The sequence below is a fragment of the Grus americana genome, chromosome 1 (genome assembly GCF_028858705.1).
Source record: "Grus americana isolate bGruAme1 chromosome 1, bGruAme1.mat, whole genome shotgun sequence".
Classification (NCBI taxonomy): Eukaryota; Metazoa; Chordata; class Aves; order Gruiformes; family Gruidae; genus Grus; species Grus americana.
In genome coordinates this window covers 193637185-193661288 of record NC_072852.1, presented here as the reverse complement: position 1 = coordinate 193661288, position 24104 = coordinate 193637185, and the positions used below count along the sequence as shown (strand labels likewise).

The following is a 24104-nucleotide window of genomic DNA, read 5'->3' as shown; positions in this document are numbered from 1 at the left end:
TTTTAATGGAAACTTAAGGTTTTCTTCTTGAACTTACCCATCACAGACATAACAATTCCTGTTGAACAGATTATTTGAAAATCACCATAGTTGTACTTGAAAGCATTTTACTGTGATGCTTTCTCTGTTTGATTATATAATGCATTTTTAATGATATGATATTTGTCCAGAAATTGGTGGGATGATAAAGAACAGAGGAAGAAAATCATATGAAGCAATCAGAATGACATCTTAAACCGGGCTGTAAAATTTGCTGTTGTGAATTTTTTCCTTTTATTTAATAATTTCTGACAGAGACCTATGAGAAAAAGCAGAGATGTGTGATATGAATTTGTTAAGGTAAGTGCACGTAGAACTGGATTTCCCATCAGAACTCAGTTGTGTTTTGTGTTACAGCTTATAAGTGTTTAAATTAAATTACACTTTCAGGAATGGAAGTGTATTGAACTTTTTAATTGTATGTATGCATTTTTGGCTCTAATCCCATAAAGGGATGCAGGTAGGTACATCATTACATTTAGGCACGGTTCTGCTGACTGGACTTGAAGTTCCACTGACTTGCCTTTTAATTATATGAGTTTGCAAGGATTCATCTGTTTGTATAACTTGACAAGACTGGTCACTTATTTTTAATGCCATTCATTAACTTTATGTTTTATAGCACAAAACCTGCCACTATATACTGTTTTTCCATGTCTTTCCAGTGGTACATGATAAGCATCGTACACATCTATAATCGATGGAGAAACAGTGAAATACGATGTTACGTGAATGGTCAGCTGGTATCCTATGGTGACATGGCCTGGCATGTTAACACGAATGATGTAAGATTTTATTTTTTTCCTGTCTCACAGATTTTCATTTTAAAGTAAATTGAAAAAGAAAAAAGGTACTATGTTTGTTTTCTCTAGATCTTTGCAAATTTTCTTTTTTTTTTTAAACTTTCTCCTTTAATCTCTCTTCCTTACTTAATAAAATGTAATATTATTGATTTTATATATTAATATTTTTTCAGAATATTGGGGATTTGGGGGGGGCTGTATTTTACATAGCTACTTAAATGATATTTTCAGAGATTTTGTTTGGAGATACAGTTACAGATAATATTTTTAATACATGATATCATATAGAGGATACTGATAACAATGGATTAATACTTAGCTTTTCCATAGGAAAAGATGGTCGAGTTACACATTTTACAGATTTAACTTGAGAAAAGTCCTTAAGAAAAACTGATTGATTCTGCCAAATGACCATGCGTATTGCTAATGTCTATAAAAGTACTCATTTTTGTATCACATTAAGTACTGTGTTCGATTCAAGAGGAGATATTTGTTAATGATTAAAAGATTCCTATGCTTTTTGCATTATTGAACTTTATATTTTAAGTAGGTTTTTTAATTGCAGTAGAACTGAGTAGCCTGAACTATGATCAGTCATATTGCTTTAAGCACTGTGTAAGTATAGTAAGAGGTCATTTCTTCTATGCAGAGTTTACAGTTTTATACCAGCAAGATAGATAGATAGACAAAAACTAAAAGCTAGAAAACAGAAGCATGGAGAAGTGTCAAGAGATTTATAGTATTTAGCAAAGTCAGAGTTCTTACATCTGTCTCCCAGTAATAAGTATATTTTGCCTTTAATTGTTTGACTTGACATTAGCAAACAGGCAGTTGACCAATATTAAAAATGCTGTGCTAAGTATTAAGGTATTAATATTTAATTAATATTGTTAGCAAGTACAAATTAACTGCTACAGAATTACATCCCTGAAATACTGAGCAATTTTCTTGGGTAGTAAACTTTTACAGAGAGATGTCCTCCCTTATGGCCATTCGAACCAGTTAAAAGGTATTGAGAGATGTACAGTTGCATAGCATTAGTCAGCTCAGAGCAAAGACACGGTGATCTTGCACCTGCTTGTCCCACAGCCAGAAAGCAGTCATTTTTACCTGGAGAAGACTGCATGTATACCTGTAAATACACCTGTATCTGTTAATTGGTCTGAGTTCAAATTAACGGTATATTCTTACAGGAAATGCATCTGTTTTCATATTTTTTATATTTAAATTCTTTTAATGAAATCTAAACAGATTGTAATTTTTTTGTGTGCTCTCTTTTCGTACCTTCTGCTTTGGAGGGTTTGAGAGTCTACACCTAATGGTGCAGAAAATAGGCACTTTTTCTGGCTCAGAGTTTTGAATGGGGGAGGCAGACAAAGTGATTCTCTTGTGCTTTGCCTTCAGCTGAAGCTAGGCTTTCAGAGTTGCTTGATTCATCAGCTTGCTACACTTCTGTTATTTCTTATTTATAATATAATTCTCAGTTGTTTCTGACTGCCTGTATAGGATAAGGAAGTTCTTTTGTACTTAAGGAAATTAACTGTCTTCTGCTAAATTCCAGAGGCAAAGTTGGATTTGAAAGGGAGAGAATCTTAATTAAAGTAGGAGGGCTCTGCTTGCCAAAGCTTCCGATCATCATTATTTTCTTGGTAGCATTTCTACTTTCAAGAAAAGGCAAGTCGTTCAGTTTTCGCAGAGCATAGTTTCTCCTTGGTAATATAAGCATTTTTTGTGATAGGTGAGAATGTGATGATTGAAAAGCCAGCTGAGGTCTGAGAGGATCTGGGCTGAGTTGTTAGTTCTATGGTGTGGGGATCTGTAATCCTTAATGATAAATGCTTCACAGGAAGAGCTGCTGCTTCTATGCATATTTTCTTCACAGTTTCCTTTCTACTTTCTCATGTAACAGAAGTACAATCTTTTCTTAAGGTGAGATTGGTTTACCAAGCTGTAGATGTTTTGATGTAAGTCTTTTAAGTTTCTGCTAAGGTTTTACTTTGTCCACTGGAGAATAAACTAAGTTATGAAAGACACTAGTTATCATCAGCTCTCTATTTTTAATAACAAAAATCTGTTATATCAGAATTAGGAAACAGAGTGGAAAGTGGGAGAAATGCAGGAAAGATGTATGAATGTAACAGTGTGTAAATTGGAAGAGTTTGGCTATTACAGCTCTTAGATTAGGAATTTTCCCCAGATATGGGAAGTAACATGAGAGAAGCATAAAACTTGTCTTCAAGATGTAGAATATGGAGATATTGAGGTTTGGTAGATGATTTTTGTTCAGATAACTGGAGATAAACTTGATGATGTCCTGATGTCTTTCACAAAACTTTGCATTTTCGTTATAAGGTAAGGAAACTGGAGAAGGGTTTAAAAAGTTGACATAAGTGGTGAAAAGCCAACAGGTTGGTGACATCAGTAGCACTTGGGTTGCATTTGAAAGAAGGCTTATAAGCATCAAGAACATTAAGGATAAAGTTATGTCTTTAAGTAACAAGGTCTGTAAGTCCCAAGAGTTTAATTTTTTATGTAAATAAAATAGGATTTGGACCAAGGCACTGAATGAAGCAGATCTGTCAGTCACCTCACCTTGGGGTCATTAATGACGTACTACTAGGGATGTACAGAAATAAGCAAACAAACTTGGATCAGTTGGTGTCTGTCAGGTTTAAAACTGTGGAAATGTGAGATGGGTGGAGGAAGACCAAATGAGCTGTGAGTACTGGGTGCTGATTTTTAAGTAAATGAATGAATGAATCAGTCTGAAACAGAAGTGAATAAAAACTACTAGAAGATCAGGAGTAAGCCATCCCCTCCAATTAAAAATAATGGAAACACCTAATCCAGAATGAAGCACTAGAAATTGGGAAAGTGTAATCTGGTAAGAATCAAAAAAGACAGAACTGGAAATTACTACAGGTTAACAGACCTAGAAAGTAATTACATGTAAAACTAGGAATCCATTGAGAGCTACAATGGCTGTTGTACAATTAACGATAACTAGAAGAATCCAGGAAAATACCCTCCCTTGTAATAGGCAGGAATGTATGTCTCAGAATTTGTAAGTATAAATTAGGAAAAAGGGTGGCATCAGTAGCTGAAACAAATTCCTCAAATAAGCATTAAAATCACAATTGCTCAACATGAATTGACTTAATGCTTTCTGACAGTAATGGTGCAGGTGTCTGTAAAGCCTCCAAGGCCAAGCAAGACTCTACTGAAAATTGTTAGGAAGTTTCACCATTAGATTTACCAGTAGTCAGAGTGGTCTCATAGCCTGTCTTTTGCACTGTGCATCCTGTGCAAAAAGACTTTGTGAATCAATTTTGATGTAGTTTTTTTCAGATTTTTTTTTTAGTTTTGTGAAAAAAAAAATGAAAAAAAATTAGAAATTCCAACGGAAAAAATTAGAAGAGGTATTTGGTCAAAGGAGGATAAATCAGAGATAAAATCCTGGATACTTTTTATCTCACCTCATTGCAAAGCTGAGCTCCAGATCTTTGACTTCCTAACTCTTTAGAGAGTCTCCTTTTCCTTGTTAACAGATTATCCACCTAGATCAGTTTCTGTAGCAGTTCACCATATTTGATTCCATTCTCCAGACTGACAAAAGTTCTTAGGGTAAAACTCAGCATCCAAGCCAGATGAAAAAACAGGCTCACTAATGCAGATTCTACTGGTTTGCTGGTTCAGGTCAAAAAGTGAGGCCTGATCCTTGTTTCCATTAAATAAAATATATGTGACTCAAGGAAGCCAAGACAATAGCTTTGCAAAGATCCTTGTGCTTCCTGTTGTTGTCCTCTTGTGCTGTGTCTCGTTTTCCAGTTCCCTGGATCTTTATTCTAGACAGTTAAGTTCTAAACTTTGTTTCATCTGGAAGCGTTTTTTCTTGGAAGCACCCGAAGAACTTAACATAATTCTTGCAAAAAAAATTAAATTGGAAAAACAAAAAAGCCACAAAAAACCACTTCAAATCTGAAATAATAGGAAATGGACAGATGGAGAACTGCAGAAGGTCTTTGTGCAGAGGGATAGTTGCTGGAAGGAGGAATGGAACATAACAACTCTTGTAACCGTAGAAGAAGACAGAAGAGTTTTAGGTCAAACCAAACCATTATAGGCTGTGGTCATAGAGGAAGACTGTGCACCAGCTGCAAACTAGAAAAATTCTTGTTTATTTTTTGCTGCTAGCGATGTTTAGTTCTGTTAGCACAACAGGGAAAGAAGGGTGCATTTCAGCACATGTTCTTGTGTGTTAGCAGTGGGAGTTCTGATTATAATTACAAGGAACGTCAAGGCTTTCATATTTCCTAGAAGGCAATAGGGAAGGTTATTTGGTGCTTGAATGTACTGTTCTAATTTTCTCTGTTGTATGTCGAACAATTAATAAAAAACAAATCCTAAAAGCCAATTATAAACAGCATTGTAATACTGACCCATAAAAAAATAACGCTACGATATTCAAAATGAAGTTGTTCACTACAGGGAATCAGGTACTGAAGTAATAAATGATTGATTTATTTTCTTAATTAGAGTCTCCCTTTATTTTTTTGGCTTCAGTAGCTGTACATGAATATTATTTCATTGTATAGTTTGTATGACTAAACTTCATTAACATTGCCTCTTTCTGATACAGAGCTATGATAAATGTTTTCTTGGCTCTTCGGAGACTGCTGATGCTAATAGAGTGTTCTGTGGCCAGCTTGGAGCCGTGTATGTATTCACTGAAGCACTCAACCCAGCACAGATTTTTGCAATACATCAGTTAGGATCTGGATATAAGGTAATAATGGAACTTAAAAAATGTAAAACTGGAAAAAGAAAATAATTGATAGATATAGTTGGAAGATATGTATGCATGTAGATATTCCTCTTAGAATTATGTAGAACTATGTGATTGTTTTCAGCAACAGACTATTTCTGCAAGTGTCCTAACTAACCTTAATTTCCACCAGCTTTTTGAAAGATGCAAGTCATTTCTTTAAAGTATATCATATTTTTATGTGAAATTTATGACTCAGGGTCATAATCAGAGTAGAGCAATTTTGTATTTGGTGTAATGAATACCAGGGAAATACCTTTCTTTTCTACTGTTTGTGTTTAAAACCTGAGTTAAGGCAGATTAACATTCAACAAGGCATAACAAACCAATTCTTTTCAAATGCACAGTTTCAAACAGTTCTGCTGAAGTAAAAGTTGAGCTTTTTACTCATACTTTGCCAGTGACATTTAGGGGACAGTTTGGACAAATTAATGGTACATGCATAAACTTGGATCTCTAGTATGAACAATCACTTATGTCTCGGAATGGCTGTGTATGTTGTGGTTTAACCCCAGTGGGCAACTAAAGCCCATGCAGCCGCTTGCTCACTCTCCCCCGGTGGGAAGGGGGAGAGAATCGGAAGGGTAAAAGTGAGAAGACTCATGGGTTGAGATAAAGACAGTTTAACAGGTAAAGGAAAAGCTGTGCACACAAGCAAAGCAAAGCAAGGAATTCATTCCCCACTTCCCATGGGCAGGCAGGTGTTCAGCCATCTCCAGGGAAGCAGGGCTCTGTCACGCGTAACGGTTACTTGGGAAGACAAATGCCATCACTCTGAACATCCCCTCGCTTCCTTCTTCTTCCCCCAGCTTTACGTGCTGAACATGACATCATATGGTATGGAACATCCCTTTGGTCAGTTGGGGTCAGCTGTCCTGGCTGTGTCCCCTCCCAACTCTTTGTGCACCCCCAGCCTGCTCGCTGGTGGGGCGGTGTGAGAAGCAGAAAAGGCCTTGGCTCTGTGTAAGCACTGCTCAGCAGTAACGAAAACATCCCTGAGTTATCAGCACTGGTTTCAGCACAAATCCAAAACACAGCCCCACCCCAGCTATTATGAAGAAAATTAACTCTATCCCAGCCAAAAGCCAGCACAGTATAGTATTATTTCACCATGAAAAAAACCTCAGATACGTTGCAGAAATCTGGAGAAACTGCCCAGTGAAGAAGACTTGAAAATGAATCTAACCCCAGCTAAACACTATTGAATTTCTACCATCAATTATTCCCAATTTTTTTTCTGACTTGTGAAATTTGCAGTATCATCTGAAGAAGATTTTCAGTCTTTTAGTGTTCATAGACTTTGAAAATAAAAACTTCAAGCAATACTAATTAAAAATCAACATTTAGATTCTAATAATATTAATTTGGTGTTCTGAAAATGATTGCTCTAAATCATTTGATGACAGCTAATACTTGAATGACAGTGACAGTTGAAAATATCTTTTATGTTATGTATGTAGTGTGAATAGCCAAATATATGTCAAGGTTACTTGGAGAAGAAGTCTATTGCATACAGTTGATAGTTAAAACCTGCCTTGAAACTAAAAACGTTCTGTCAGTCAAGAGAAGTGTATCACCTGTGCAAACAAGGAGTACTTTATTCCAAACTTAACACTGTATTTTGTTTGAACAAATATTTCTGCAAATGTTTTTTTGGTCATACAAAAGAAAGTAATGTAACCTTATACTTCTTAATAACAAATGTAGTAAATCCTTATGAATTTATTAAGTTCCTGGATTTGCAGCAGCGTAGTGAAGTGATATCAAATAGGAATAATGCTTTCATTTGTTTGAAGAAGTGAAAATTATTATGTAATATTTTGTGAGTGTTGAAGGGGTTCATAAGGCATACACATTTTCACGCTAAATGACATTTCCAGCAGTTACTGCACTAACCTTATTACAGTCTTGTCAAATTACCTTGCTTGATTCATACGCTTCCCTTAAACTAAATTTCTTCATACTTGTAGCTTCCTACTGATTTTGGTAAAATGGCAGTGAGGTGAGATTTAATAGTTTGGGGATATTTTTCTTTGGTATATCATGTTTTTATGTTTAAGTCATGTTCCCAGCACAGTTAATGCCTCCTTCCTCTCTAAAGTAGTTTCCTTCCTTTTCTAAGAATCTGAAAGTATATTTTACTAATAGCGGTTAAAAAGAGCAGGTTCCTAGAGCAAGACCCTAGAAATAACACAATTTCTTTCTTTAACTTCCTTATTTCCAATAAATAAGACAGAACAGAACCCTTTTTTCTCACCTTCTTCCAACCCAAGCTCTGCCCACAACCAAAAAAAGGAACCATGTCCTGTAATTTAGAGATCTCAGAGCACTGATTGTGGCTTTCACTCAAAGCTTGCCACTTTCATGTCTCAATTAAATTTATTTCTGTAAATTCTTTCAGATTCTGTGTGGGTGCAAAAGTCCATCAGTTCAGAACACTTCAGTATTGTATTTCATAGTCCAAGGGAGCCTCGACTGACACTTAGCTCTAATTGCTGGACATTAGAGATCACGTTCTTGCTCTTACCTGGCTTGCTGATGCAAACTGGCTTTTCAGAAACTTTTAAGTAGTTCACTATGCATCTTGTTCATTCTAACTGTTGGTACTGTTACCCAACTGTGAGAATCAACTGTTTGACTTTTCCAAAAAAGCAACTGTTCTAGATGCATTGTGAATTCTGGTTGTGCCAAAGCTTTTCTCCCAAAGAAGGATTATTCAAAATACGTGAGAATTTTTGGAGAATGTCTTCATACAGATGTTTTTTTCTTTCCTATGACTGTCTGTGGTAGTTACTTTGATATAAAATTCTTACTTTAGCCCACTATATCCCAGGATTCTGATTCTTTAGGGAAAGTGACCATCCCTTATTTAGTGCTCTACCTGCTTTGTTCATGACAAGACACTATGATTTTGCCTCTCATTCAACTACCCTTACAATCATTCATAATGTCCCTAGTCTACAATGATTGCCGTTAAAACCTCTGGATTACAGAGAAATCTGCACACTCTACCAGCATACCAGAGCACAGGACAGCGCAGTAGGCACACATCTGTGAATATATGTAGTATATGCAATGTTCCAAGTAACTCCAAAGCCACAAAGTTCAGGAAAAGGCAGTTCTTCATCTACAAAGCAAAGTGAATCTGTTGTACCTTGACCCACCCCTGTTCTGTGCTGCAGGTGGAAGCAATGGATTTTAGGATTAACTAGAGAAGACATTAAGCTTTATTTATTAATTTTATATAATATATATAATATCTATATTATATGATTTATTGCACATTACATGCTTATTACAGAATGTTGTAACATAGAAACAGTTCATAATACTTCCATGCTGGTCTTGCTCAACACGTCCTTCTGAATGCATTTAGTTGTAACCAGCATGCCTTAATATAAAAATTTGTTTATTAAGCAAATAGAGAGTTTACTTTGAAATACCAGATTTTCAATTGTAGCAAAAGGCCTATTTTTTTTTTTTTAACAAAAAATGTTACATCGATTGTGTAAGTAGCAATATGGAAAAGCTGCCGCACTTAGTAACTATTGTATGGAAATGACATGTAATCAAACTTTTAAGAGGGAAAGAGAGGAAAATATACTGGCAGTAGAACTATGCGATTTGTCTCTTCCCTTTAAGTCTTCCCAAATTCCCCAGTAAAGTGTCTTGAAATTTTCAATTATATTTAGTAGAAACATAGTAGAATTCAATCCTTGCATTCCCAGGTTTGATCTGTTATAAAGCACGCTCGTTTTGAGTCTTGCAATTGCTGAACAGGACTTTTATCTGCTATGTTGACACTTTCAGTTGCTAGAAAGGAAAAGGAAATGAGCAGCATCCTTGCTCTCGCTGTGCTTTTTCTGCTACCCATCCTTGTTCCCAAGCAGCAGAGAGAGAATCTGTCTCAGCTGAGATCGTGAGGGGCTGATAAACACAGAATAGAGGGGCAAGGAAGATAACGTGGGAGGAAGAGATGCATCTGATAGCAGGGTGTGGTGCTGTTTAGAAAGGGATGTTTCAACAAAGCCCTTTCCTAATAGCCCTGTCAAGTCTGCGCCACTCCTCTTAACCCTGCCATATGCATTTCAGAACAAGCTATCAGATTATTCCATACGTTGCTGCATCTGAGTTTGCTCTTGATCATTGCTGCAGTATCAATCTTTTTGTCGCCTACAGAGGTTGGAATAAAAATGCATTAATGCATGCACATACAAACACACACAAAATACTCTTGAAAATTCAAATTTGCTGAACCTACAATAACAAAATGAGGTGAATGGTAATTCAAAAAGCAGCACTCTTGCTGCTAAAAAAAAGGGAAAGCTGCTGGTGTTTAAGTAGTGGTCCTGATCAAGCCCAGCTTTTACTAGAGAAGACAGTGGATCCTGTATATATTTTTACCATATATAGAATATGGTAAAACTAAGGCTCCTTTTTGCTGTCTTTATGCCCTCACATTGGTTGTACCAGATCTCAAAGTTGCATTCCTTCAGTGACCAGTAACTACCCATTTGCAATTTGAGCTGAATATCTTTTCTCTTTCTGTAGATCAATGGTAGTAACAAAGGAGTATCATATATCAGAATTTGTAGCCTCTCTTTCTATTCTGTTATAATAATCTTTTGGGTGGGAGAGTAACATTTCCAATTTATGATCACTTTTGTTAGGCTTTGATGACAGAAAGTCCCTTTAATTCTTTTTCTCCCAAAAATGTGAAGCAGTATTATATTCATAACTTATTTGTGCTTGACTTTCAAACAATGGTTTCTGATAAATTCTTGACACATAATAAACACTGAAAACTAGGAGGTAGAATAATGCCAAAATTTATTATAAAACTTATTTTATTTTAATTTATGCAATTTAGAAAGGTGCAAAATTTCATAGTAATGAAATGATATGAATTTTGTGTTGAAAAACTTTGACATATTTAGAATGGCAAAGTTACGAAAAACTATATAGACATAAAACATTGTGAGCTTTGAGATCTGACAAAGCTTAGAGGCATGACAAATTTTCTAGGTAAGAAGTGTTTTCATGCGGTTAAACATCAAAATATAGTACACGCAGAATGCAGAAAACTTTGGAAATCAATGAAATCACTATATTATTTCTCTCTCTGCAGAAAGTGCACAGAGATTTGTCTGTAGAGCTAAAAATGTCCTCTGGGGAGAAATACATCATTACCTTCCTCAGGACAAATCTGTAATCTGTAGCAGTCATTTCCTGATAAGTGAGATGTAGCCAGCCATATCAACAGAGAGCTAACTCTCAAGTTCTAAGCATGATACTTAATGTCTGGGTTTTTCTACTTCAGTAAGTAGTGTGGCACAATAGGAACACATTTTTAGATTAAAACATTTGGTACTGAGGGCTGAATACCCATAGTTTGTATATTTTGGGGGTTTTACTTCAGATTGGTTGTAGTGTGATCCTTTGGGCTGAATGACTACCACCAGCTGGGGGACATTTCAGTTTCAGCTGAAAGGAAGTCTCTTTGGTTCTGAACAGCTTTGCAGTATGAACAGAGCAGTAAGTGGGGATCACTGGGAGTCCAGACAGCTTATGAACATCTCCGATGATGGAGACTCTGCTACCTTGCTGGGCAACCTGTGCTAATGGTCAGTCACCCTCACAGTGCAAAAGTGTTTCCTGATGTTCAGAGGGAACTCCCTGTGTTTCAGTTTGTGCCCATTGCCTCTGGTCCTTTCACTGGGCACCACTGAGAAGACCCTTATTCTATCTTCTTTGCACATATAAATATCTTCTGATATTTATACACATTGCTGAGTATCCCTCTGAGGCTTTTTTCTGCAGGCTGAACAGTCCCAGCTCTCTCAGCCTTTCCTCACAAGAGACATGCTCCAGTGGCTTCATAATTTTAGTGACCCATTGTTGGACTCTCTCCAGTAAGTCCATGGCTCTCTTGTACTGCGGAGCCTATAACTCCAGGTGTGGCCTCACCAATGCTGAGTAGAGGGGAAGGATAACCTCTCTCCTGTTGCTGGCAACACTCCTCCTAATGCAGCTAAAAATAACATTCTCCTTCTTTGCCAAATGTAGATTAAACCACTGACGTCCCATTCACTTACTTTTGCCCTTCCTACTTGCATTCTCTGTTGTCGTACCTGCATCTCATACATTTTCAGTGTGGCATAGCTGCTTCCCTTCTGCTTGACATCACCAAGCATGGGACAGGGCTGACTGACAGATCTGCTCCAAGGGTTCTCCAGCAGCTGCCAAGTCCACCACTAAACCATGTCCCTAAGCACCACATCTACACATCTTTTAAATACCTCCAGGGGTGGTGACTCAACCGCTTCCCTGGGCAGCCTGTTCCAATGATTGATAACTCTTTTTGGTGAAGGTTTTTTTCCTAATATCCAATCTAAACCTCCCCTGAAACAACTTGAGGCCATTTCCTCTTGTCCTATCACTTGTTACTTGGGAGAAGAGACTAACACCCACCTGGCTACAACCTCCTTTCAGGTAGTTGTAGAGAGCTATAAGGTCTCCCCTCAGCCTCCTTTTCTCCAGGCTAAACAACCCCAGTTCCCTCAGCCACTCCTCATAGGACTTGTGCTCTAGACCCTTCACCAGTTTCATCACCCTTCTTTGGACACGGTCCAGCACCTCAATGTCCTTCTTGTAGTGAGGGGCCCAAAACTGAACACAGGACTCAAGGTGCAGCCTCACCGGTGCCAAGTACAGGGGGACAATCATTTGCCTAGTCCTGCTGGCCACGCTATTATTGATACAAGCCAGAATGCTGTTGGCCTTCTTGGCCACCTGGGCACACTGCTGGCTCCTATTCAGCCAGCTGTTGACTGACACTCCCAGGTCCTTTTCCGCCAGGCAGCTTTCCAGTCACTCTGCCCCAAGCCTGTAGCGTTGCATGGGGTGGTTGTGACCCAAGTGCAGGACCTGGCACTGAACCTTGTTGAACCTCATACAGTTGGCCTCGGCCCATTGATCCAGCATGTGCAGATCCCTCTGTAGAGCCTTGCTTACCCTCAAGCAGATCAACACTCCCACCCAAGGTGGTGTCCTCTGCAAAGTGACTGTGGGTGCACTCGATCCCCTTGTCCAGATCATTGGTAAAGATACTAAAGAGAACTGGGCCCAGTACTGAGCCCTGGGAAACACCACTTGTGACTGGCCACCAGGTGGATTTAATTCCATTCACCACAACTCTTTGGGCCTGGCCAGCCAGCCAGTTTTTTACCCAGTGAAGAGTATTCCCGTTCAAGCCGTGAGCAGTCAGTTTCTCCAGGAGAATGCTGTGGGAAATGATGTCAAAGGCTTTATGCTAAAGTCCAGGCAGACAACATCCACAGTCTTTCCCTCATCCACTCAATTTCACAAATATAGCATATTTTAGATAGATAGATAGATAGATAGTGTTAATTATATCAGTTCAGCACTGTTTGTTACTACTAGTTGTCTTTTTGCTACTGTCAAATAGTTTTTACATGCAAAAGTTGTCATATGCCAAGTCAATCTGACAATGCTTTGCAGAAAGGCAGAAATCTATCTTCTTGTGCTTGATTGACTTGTCAGTATTGCCAGAAAAACTAGTTTTAGATCAGATATGAATCGTGATATGTTTAAGAATAATAGAAATTTTCTTTGTAAGAAGTCTTCTGTGAAAACTTTGAGTATCATGAATTTGAAATATGACATTTATAATTTTTTTTAGATTTTTTTTTAGTGTAACTTGTTTATATATACTCCTGACTGTTAATGAAACATGCTATTTAAAAATAACTATTCTTTTAATCAAAATGGTATAGGATTCTATATTCTAATTTAAGTGTGTTTATATAAACCAAAATGCAAGGCATTTAATTTGTTCTTTATTTTTAATGCATTGTATGCTCGATTTTTTATTTTAATATATTTGTAGCTGTTTAATGTGACACATTTCTTCCAGATAGTTACTTCTGAAACTTGTTAACACTGATGCTGAAAGGAGAGAGAAATAAGTCAAAATACCAAATATCATATTGACATTTTGATGTGGAGTAGAGTAAATAAAAAAAAAAGTCTCGTCATTCAGCAGCATTAAATTACTAGAAAATTAAAACAAATTTTATCACTCTCAATATTCCCTCCCAAGTCCAATGTATTTTTGCACATTTTGTAGCAATGATTTTTTCTAAAATATTTATGTTGTAATTTTTTAATTTTTTTTTTTTTCAGAGCACATTTAAGTTTAAATCTGAGAGTGACATTCATCTGGCTGAGCACCATAAACAAGTGCTATATGATGGGAAACTTGCAAGTAGCATTGCTTTTACTTATAATGCGAAGGCTACTGATGCCCAACTATGCCTCGAATCCTCACCAAAGGAAAATCCTTCAATTTTTGTACACTCCCCCCATGCTCTTATGCTTCAGGTTTGTGCTACTAAATTGATGTTCTGTGATTGCTGTTATCTCAGCATCATTTGGATAATGAGAGGATTTGTGTGCTAGTGTACAAAGAGATTGTTATTTTATATTATTTCAGCTCTCAATATACCTATCACTTGAACTGTTCTTTCTTTGCTCACTTTCTAGAGCAAAAAATTGTTATTTCTTCAGTAAGAAATATATACATTATACCATAAGGCATAGTTTGCCACATTACTGAAGTTTTTCTGTTTAGTGTTTGCCTTTAAGTATAGTTTGCCTTTAAGTATAGTGATTATAATTGAATAAGTAATGAAAATAAGTTAAAACAAGTCTGATTTAGTTTAAAGTGTTCCCAATTTATGTTTGTAACTGTCCTTTAAAACTGAGATTAATTGAGATTTTTCCTTTTATTTATTTATCTTATTAATTTAGGATGTGAAAGCTATCGTAACCCACTCCATTCACAGTGCAATTCATTCCATTGGAGGGATCCAAGTTCTTTTCCCTCTCTTTGCCCAGTTAGACAATCGACAGCTGCACGACAGTCAGGTGGAAACAACAGTTTGGTAAGCTTCTTTCAAGATAAAAACTTAATTAAGCTAAGAATATTCCATTTTTGTTGTGTTTGAGTGTTTGATTTGTTTTCTTTTGTACCTGCTGTGACTTCCATTTCACCCTTATTTCTTTGAAAATAATATTATTTTTTAAAAAGTAGTTTATTGTAGAGATGTGTAAATTGTATTAATCTGATGAGATTCCAGATGGAATTGGCATAAAATTGATAGGATTAAATAATGAATTCAAATCACTCTAGAGTCTTTAAGGATAGTTTGTGACAGTTCTTGCAACTTCGAAAAGAAACCAATGTTCTTTTGCTTAACAGTGAAATGTTGTTTACTTTCACAAAGTCTGTGCCATTTGAATTAATATTTAATAACATTCAAAATTAAGGGAAGGTGTCTCCTTCCATGTTAATACATGGTCAGAAAGTCATAGAGCTAGGAGCAGTTATGTTGTGGCCATATTACAATTGCACCAGTGACCTGGGACACACCACGAGTTTTGAGTGGGGACAGATGAAGTCTCTGCTCTGATAGTGTGGAAGTAACCCCTAGGTTGAAAGGCCTGCACAGAAGTTAGATGAATGCTTTTGTCTGCAGCCTGCAAAGGACTGCTGGGGAGTCTGTCAGTACCTACGCTGACTTGTTCAAAGGAGCTCAGCTGTGGTTATTTTTGCAAAGAAGATCTCTTGCCACCTACTTGTCAGGGCAGGCTCCTCTTCTAGTGGCAACACAAGATGTCTAAACTTGTCCGAACAAAACATGTGACCAAAAACTTAAACCTTTTGGAGGTAACAAAACTGAAAAGGTAATGCTGAAGAACTGGCACGGTGTTTCCCTGTAGGATGGTATGTAACCAAACCCTGCTAGAAAACAGTGTTCAGGGGCAGATTAAGCTGACTCTTGTGTTTGAATAAATTTACAAAATAGGTGCATAATTCAGAGTACATGGCTTATTTTCCTGCTTAGAATACTCTGCTATTAGTTGTGATCCATTGGTATAATTTCTCATGAAAGATCACTTGTCTCAATCTAATTTAAGAAATTAATCAATTTGCTGAAGTTTTGTCAGTCATCTGTTTTCCCCTTTGGTAATTCAAATATATGTAGCTAAGATGGCTGATGGTTTTTATTTGTTTTTGTAGTGTGAAAAGTTAATGTATTTCTTGAGAATATTTTAGAACCATGTCAGAAGTAATACCACCATCCTAAAAATAACAAATTCTACTTCCAAGCAGTATAGTGGTGCAAATTGTTTCATTCAATGTTAAAGATAGAAAAGCTGGTTGTGTATTGGCTCATGTGGGATATTTAGTTTTTTGTAGTCTGTTTTCCAGTATGTACTTGGCATTGAAGTATTGTGAAGTAAGAAAAAACAACGCTTGGTTTGAAATAAATTTGGGAAAAAAAAAATCCCTGCATGTTTTTATTTACTGGCACTGCAGTAGGCAAAAATGTTTTATTCCAATTTAAGGAAGATTATGTGTGTATGTGCCCTAGGTATGAGTAAAATAGATGTTAAATTCATTAATGAGCTGAATCTGTAATAAATGATAAAGCAGTAACTGGGTCTGTTTAAAAATGGAGAGCTAATATAATGTAAGTTTTATAAGTAAAGATAAAGACTAATTCTTCCCAAGTGTGTGGTCTTTCCAGTGAGTGAGAACATTCATAAAAAGTTCAATTTAAAATGTACAGAACATTTCTGGAGTTAGTTGAACTGTAAGTAGGAAAAAAAAGTTGTTCATGAATACATCAATGCGTTTCTTCTATAATTAGATTATATTCTAAAAAGAGATCTGTAATTCATTATGCTATATGATTGTACAAATACATAATACAACAAGATGTGATTCTAACTCAAGAATATATTCAAAAGACTTTTAAACAAATGGCTGCTTGATGAGATGTAACTTAAATGTTGAATTACCATGGTTTCGGTGTATGTGCATTATTTTCTTGTATTTAATTTAATAGGATGTAGATATTGAGAAAAATACTAATTTAAGTGAACAAGGAAGTAGGCAAATAAAGGAATAAAGGATTTCTGGGGGCAAAGAAAGGAGCTAATGGGGAAATGGGGCTAAACATGAAAAACAGGGCTACCTTTAACATTCATTTGTGGAGTGGAATAAGGGAAGAAGTAGACTTACTGAGTCCTTTCCTTCTTTCCCGTTGTTTTTTAGACTATTCTGTCTTTATTTGTTCCTTTCCAAAATGCAGTTGTTGAACTGTATCTGATGCTTGTTTATACCCTTGTTACCTATGAAAATCTATCTACGACAGCAACAGAGAGCTGCACCTCTTCTTTCTGAAAAGTAGTTGGCATTCAGCCATTACAATCTATGTATTTTTATAAGCAGATAATCTTTATGCCACTTTGCCAAAAGAAAAAAAAAAAAAGGTCCAGGTGATGCTTGATGACAGTAGACCGTTATGTTTGTAAAGGCTTACTATGCTGTCCCTCGAATAGCTGTGCTGCCTTTTGATTTAGCGTGTTCTAGGTGGTGAGAAGTATAAATAGGTTGATACACTACTGTAAGTGTCCTAGGTTTCCAGACTACTTTTCTGAATCCCTTTCACCTCCTTCTCTCAAAATCTGTTCAATAAGTTCAAGGTTCTCAATTATTTGTTTAAATTTTTTTTTTTTTTAACATTAGAAGGGGTTTATTAACAGGACTATGAGGGAACACTATTCAGCCACTTACAATTTTAATCTTTTCTAAATTAATAGATCCATTGTAAATAAAATTTTAAATTGTAAAGCAGGGCAATATGAATATAGAAACTTTGTGGTTTAATGGTATTCTTTGTGAATGTTTTTTTATTCCTGTAATGTGTATATCCCTGTGTGCCTTATCTACATCTTCTGTGAAACCAAGTATTGAAATAACCTATAATTCTGCTCTTGAACCACTGTATAGATTCTTATGCTCTCATACACTGAAATGAAAAGAACGGAAATGGAGCTCATATCTTAAGTATGTTTTCTTAGATTGGGTGATGCACCTGCTATTCAGGAGACAGGTCCCTCAACTTGAACGGCAAGACTGCTACTTTTCATCCTATTTTTCAGTACTCTAGTTAGAACAGAAAATTTGGCAGTTTTGGTCAATAAGGTGTTTATGTAATAAAAAGAAATATAGAGTGCTTTCTCTGTTATAATAATGTTGTTGTTACCTGTGGTTATACTGTCTGGGTAATATGACAGGAAGGACTTGCTTTGTTCACTTGTGGTCTCTCATGCATGGTTTTGAATTCGAGTTTGCTGAGCACTGACATACAGACTGATTCTGACAAGGTATTGGGTGCACAGTCTTTGGTACTGACCCAGTTCCTTCATAGAATAAAGAACAAATGTAAGTTCAGAAGAGATTGTTGCTGTGGACTGTACCATATTGGGAAAATATTTGAAAGTAGGAGGAGCTGTAGCTGTTTGCTTAATTAGATTAAGTCATTCCAGGAATTCTTTTATATGCTTATTCTAGAAGTTACTAACTGGTTTTGCTGGATCACATACACTATGCCATAAAGAGTAAAAATACTTTTATTGTTTATCATATTAAATAAATGCAGTGCCTAGGCCCACCTTAACTTTCTTAAAGCTAATATATACACACACACCCTCGAAACTTGTAGCAAGATAAATGTAGGCATCTTTTCAGTCAGTTTTATTATTGACATTAATTTGACTTGTTAATATAGTCTTGATACAGAGTATATTGCCTACCTATTGTAAGTCAGTGAAATGGAAACATCTGTGAGAGGAGGCAACAAGAATATTTCAACTCCTATTCTTCATCTTGTCCTGTAAATGTTTTGTGTGTTTTGCTCTGATCAATTAATATCTTATACTCATTTTTTGAGTATTATTTATATTCACATGATGACTTTTTAGGTGCCTGTCTATAACTAGTAGTATTGCTGCATCTCCTTTTTGATAGATGAAGTTTGATAGGAAATAGGCAGTTTTCCTTTCAGGTTCCACAGATAAGAAATAGCACAGCTTGATAGGAAATAAAATTTGATGTCTTGATTTTTTTATTAGTTTAATATGAAAAATCTGTGAGTTTCCAGTAATTCTTTATTAATAATGTCATTAGTTTAATTGAATTTGTCTTTAAGATCATGGTAGCAAATAAGATGAATGCCAGGTAGTATCCTACCTACCTAACCTGTCTTCTCCTACTGTCTTTCAAGAATTTTGTCATTTGCCACAGCTGGCCCAGGTATTTAAACTTGAGAGTCATCCTTTCCAAGGTCCTTGCATTTAGCTTTGTGCCTCTGATGGAGAGCCAAGGTCCCAGTCCATCACTGCCTCCAGTCTACAATTTGGAGTTTGTTGAGTTGGGCGCTGATAACCCTGTCCTCATGCATTTCCAAGGGAACCAGTGTGAATATTGCCCTTGAAATTTCACATCTCTAGTATAGCCTGGCTGTGCTCAAATGAAGTCAGTTGTACTGAAATCTTCCCAAACTGTGGCAGCAAGAACATGACTTTCCAAATCAGACTACCTGGACAGTAGTTTATAATGAAAATACAGTCACTGTATCATGTGGTAGAAAACCTTTGTAAACTCCCAAATTGGGGTACCTGTGTGTATTCCAGAAGATCCAGGAATGCTAAGGATGACTAATTTATGACTGGAGTCTGTATCCCAAAATGTTATGGCCATAAGCAGAGGTGTGTGATGACTTGCCTCTGTAGTTCTCCCATGCAGCACCTATTCATCTGACTGATGTTTAGTGCCATCAGTTTGGATGAAACACATTTAGTAGTCTTCTCTTGTTGTCCTCATCATATGTTACGAGAGAAAGAAGTGGAAAAGGGAAAAGAGAGAAGTAGTTTCCCATTTCTCTCCAACAAGCTTACAGAAAGGAAAAAAGGTAGTTAAACTGGAAGCTAAGAAAGCACTTGAGAGAGCTGCCATAGCTGTAGCTCATGGGACCTTCCTCTCTATCCCCACCATCTGTCCCTGTCTCTTCTGCTCTGAGTTTGGCTTACCTCCAGCCTGCTTAGGGGAACCCTTCTTGACTGCGGCACAGAGGCTTTAGTGGCCATGACTGCATAAATATGAATGAATGACTGTGAGTAATTAGTGATGTAGCAACAGAGCAATTGACTGCATTAAAGCATACATTAAAGATTTCATGCTTTAGCAGTGAATATACCTTGATGGAAATCCCTTTTTGTATTCCCAACCTGTATTATAAGTGCAGTCAAACCAATTTCTGAAATCCATAATTACCCTTTGTGCTTTGGTTTTCTTCCTGAAGGAATAAAGTAAGGAAGAGGAGATTATCTCGCTTTTTTGTGCATCAAAATATATTGCTAATGCTTCTCCCTGAGGATTTCTAAGTCCATGCTATGAAACATTTTGTAAATATTCTGATGAAGTAACAGATTACGTCATGGATCAGCGAAGCTCATTTAAAACTGTTTGCTAACAATGAGATGTAATGGGCAGCCAGCAGACAAAGAGGAGGAGGGGGAGGAGGATGATGATGGTGATGATTATTCTCAATACAACCAGTATTCCATTTTGGATTGAAGTTTAGGGGCAAGTACCTTAGGATTTTTTTTTTTTTTTGTTTCAAAACAAAACATTAATTGTTGGTGTATGATTTTCCTTAACACCACTTTATCTCCTTATGCTAAGTTTAGTTTTACAAAAGTTATCATATTAACAGCCTGTGATGGAGAAGCTGGAATTACAAATGAAATTAGTTTATAAAGGATCCTTCCCAAAGATAATCAGACAGAACACATACCTGCATCATTCTCTTTTATGTAGCGTCTTCAAGTGAAATCATCTGTTATTAGTCAACATACTTACATCTTTATAGCTGCATGCCTACTTTAATTAAAGGTGCCTTTTGTAAAGCACAATCCAGATATAACTTTGTAATGCACAATCCAAGATGAAACTTAAAGTAATGAAGGTAAATTTCCGGAGAAAATTACCATGGGAAAGAGTAGATTAGAGAAACTGATCTATGTAGTGATTTCTTAAAAAAAACACCCCAAAACAACGACAAAAAAACCCCAACAAAACCCTCCAGGTTTTCTTTATTCCTTTGTCATCTGAGTTTATTTGAACATCTGACTGCTGTTCCTAATAGAATGCTTCATTTGTAAGTGAAGTTATAGAAACTCATTTCATAAGAAAAGTTTATCTAAATTGTCCTGTAGTTTAGCTCCACAAAACAGTAATAATTGTTTGCTTAGTGGGAACTACCAGTAAATTTAGAATTTGACAAAGCCGGCTCTTTCTTGTTCAATGATTGTCATAGCAGAAAGACTTCGTAACCCTGGGATTTCCACTGCAAGCTGCTTTTATGTATAATATGAAAAGGTTCTTTAAAATTCCCATAGATATAAATGGGCAGTGAAAACGAAACATTTATTGATGTGTGTAGTTATTTGTATTTTTAATGAAGAAGCAAGGGTCATATTTTGGAATTTTGAAGACTGTTATCTACAGAAGCCATTGTTTTTGTGAATTACTGTAGTATATTTTTTATTTACTGAGTAATATTGCATGACTGTTGACTGAAGATTGTGACGTTGAAACCTTGTGATGTTGAAACATAATGATGAACTACCAAAGTGTAATAGTTATTTCTCTTATGTCTATATATTTGGATGAATGAAATAAGCTAGGTGGTATTTGTAACTTCACAATGCACATCATAAGAATTATGTCTGAATTACAAAGATAGGCACTTCACAGATAAAATAAATATATATAGACGTGTAAGAACATCTTCCACTCAGAGTATGCAGTGAACACTAACTAACATTATTTATTAAAAAGTAATTTTTAAAAAAAAAATTCTTCACGAGGGACATGTATGTTTGAGAGGAAAATCAGGCAATGCTGCAACAATGTAATTAATCTTCAGATTTTTTACATAACAGTATTCCAGAGACTTACTGTCTCTATAATACGCTAATTGTACAATAAGTAATATCACAACCATTGCAGATAAAGCATCTTCATGTTTTGGTCTGCAACTTCCCCCCCCCCCTGCTTCTTAGTAAATGGAAAATTGCTGGAAAAATTTTGTCCTGAAATTAATTATATTTTCAATAGAAATCATAATTCTGTCTGATTTAGTATTGGTTGACATATATACTTTAATTGTGTATCTATATCTTAGCTGCACTGCAGAGAAACTGATCTGTTCTAGGCAGGATGTGGAATAGAGGAGATGTAGGAATGGGCTGAAGTATCCTTTATATTTGCCTTTATATCTAGGGGAGTTGAAAATAGGCAAGAATGGAGAGAAATTTTATATGGCAGTGCACAGAATTTTGCAAGTTTAATGTGAGCCCTGCAACAATCCGATGCATTTTAGTTACTGGTAAGTTTGCTAAATTCTGTTTGAAAAATTATTCATCTTAGAAGACAGTCTTCTAATCAATATTATTTCCCCTCTGTCAACTGCAACCTTTTTAAAAGCATAATATTGGCAACCTGGTTCTGCTGATAAAAAATTTTGTATTTAAAATCTTCAGTTATAATTTATTTTCAGCTGCCAAGGTGACTATGTAAGATGACTGTCTTTAGAAATATGTTAGAAGTTTGGGATACAATCCTCTAAATTAGGCAGTCAGTTCTCTAGCAGACTAAATTCTTAGAATGCAATATGGAGGAGAAAAGATCCATTATGTCAGTGTGGATTTATAGATACATATATACACATCCGCACGCACACACACACTTAAGTGTTTGCTTGTGGTCGGTCTGAACACGTGGGGAAAGAGAAGTTTTGAAGAGGTTGGGAAGGCTTATCTGAGAATTTTTAACTTTTGGGTCTTTTCAGGCAGGTTGAATGCTCTCTAGCATGAAGTATAGAAAAGAGATAACATAACATGTAAAAACAGTGTTTTGTGCAACAGCTGTTATTTAGTGCAGCTTCATTCCCTCCTTCCTCCTCTAAAAAAAGAAATTTCACCTGAAACAAACGTTAGCAAGATTTCTGGGAAAATATCAGACTGAGCATGTAATCTGGTTTCTGCCTGTCTCTCATCATCATCTTCAGGTAATAATAGCTTCAGTGCTGTATGTGCTGTCAGAATTTAAAAACACTTCCATTTTGATTTTACAGTTCTTTTATCAGTTAAAATATTACAGATCTTTTAATTGCTTAATTTCCTGCATAATGATGTGGACAAACTGCTGGTTACATTTAATTATGGTGCTAATTTTCATCAGTACTCTGGTCCCATACAGTATTTACCTCAAACTTCATTGTGCCTCTGTGTGACTGCCCGGTGGTTCTCCTTAACTGCTGCTTTTTCTGGTACTTGGAATTTTTTATGTGCTTGAAGGTGGGATGTGTAATGATGCATTCACGTGTGCTATCCCAAGATTTGACTTACTACGTACTACAGTCAACTCTATTATTTATAGTGGCAATCTTGGATAATGCAGAAGGATTAGAAGCTAGAGTTACTACTGGCAGACCTGAGCTGACTCTGCAGAGCTGGCTGCAGTGTCTTTATGGGTCTGATTCAATAGATGTTAAAAGCCATTTTGGACTCAGGAAAAGGCATAGCTCATGCACAAAGGTATTGGCTGAAATAATACATTTTCCTGGAACTAGAAACATTGGCATCACTTTGCAGTGACAGCTAAGGTAGCTCTGTGCAGAGCTGATGTGGCAGGCAGAATTAATTAGTTCATCCATACTCCACATAAAGATGGTTAATGCCTGAAAGGTGCGATTTGGACTCTGCATCTGACTGTTGATTCAGGCTTTCTTGCATAGAACCAGCTTGTATGTTTCTGTGTCTGTGGCGTGGTTAAACATTAACTGGCCACTGATTATTTCTGAGTTGACTGGTGTGTTTTATGTGTGCTTGAAGAGAAGGAAAGAGAGAAAAATCTGTATTGTTAGGGTGTCAGTGTGTTTTATAACTTGTATTTGGAGTCCTATCAGAATTTCTAACAAGTGCGTAGAGATTGTATTAATATGAGATAAGAATAACTCCAGCCCATGAATTTACATCTAAATTTGACCAGCAGGTCAAGGGAGGTGATCCTGCCCCTCTGATCTCCTGAGACCCCACCTGGAGTACTGCGTCCAGCTCTGGGGGCCCCAGTACAGGAGAGACATGGAGCTGTTGGAGCGAGTCCAGAGGAGGCCACGAAGCTGATCAGAGGGCTGGAGCACCTCTCCTATGAGGACAGGCTGAGAGAGTTGGGATTGTTCAGCCTGGAGAAAAGAAGGCTCTGGGGAGACCTAATTGCGGCCTTCTAGTATCTAAAGGGGGCCTACAGGAAAGATGGTGAGGGACTGTTTATCAGGGAGTGTAGTGACAGGACAAGGGGCAATGGGTTCAAGCTGAAGGAGGGTCGATTTAGATTAGAGGTTAGAAAGAAATTCTTTACGGTGAGAGTGGTGAGGCACTGGAACAGGTTGCCCAGAGAAGCTGTGGATGCCCCATCCCTGGAAGTGTTTCAGACC

The 24104-nt window shown here is 36.7% G+C and overlaps 1 protein-coding gene across 7 annotated transcripts in view; it reads left to right on the top strand.

Moving 5' to 3' along the window:
• Positions 1–24104, top strand: part of NBEA (neurobeachin) — a 517855-nt gene that overhangs the window by 124958 nt on the left and 368793 nt on the right. For all 7 annotated transcript variants that reach the window (XM_054837772.1, XM_054837762.1, XM_054837753.1 and 4 more), the window contains exons 7-10: positions 705–824; positions 5482–5628; positions 13873–14070; positions 14500–14633. In XM_054837772.1, coding sequence (XP_054693747.1) covers positions 705–824; positions 5482–5628; positions 13873–14070; positions 14500–14633 — 599 coding nt within the window. The remainder of the gene's footprint in view (positions 1–704; positions 825–5481; positions 5629–13872; positions 14071–14499; positions 14634–24104) is intronic.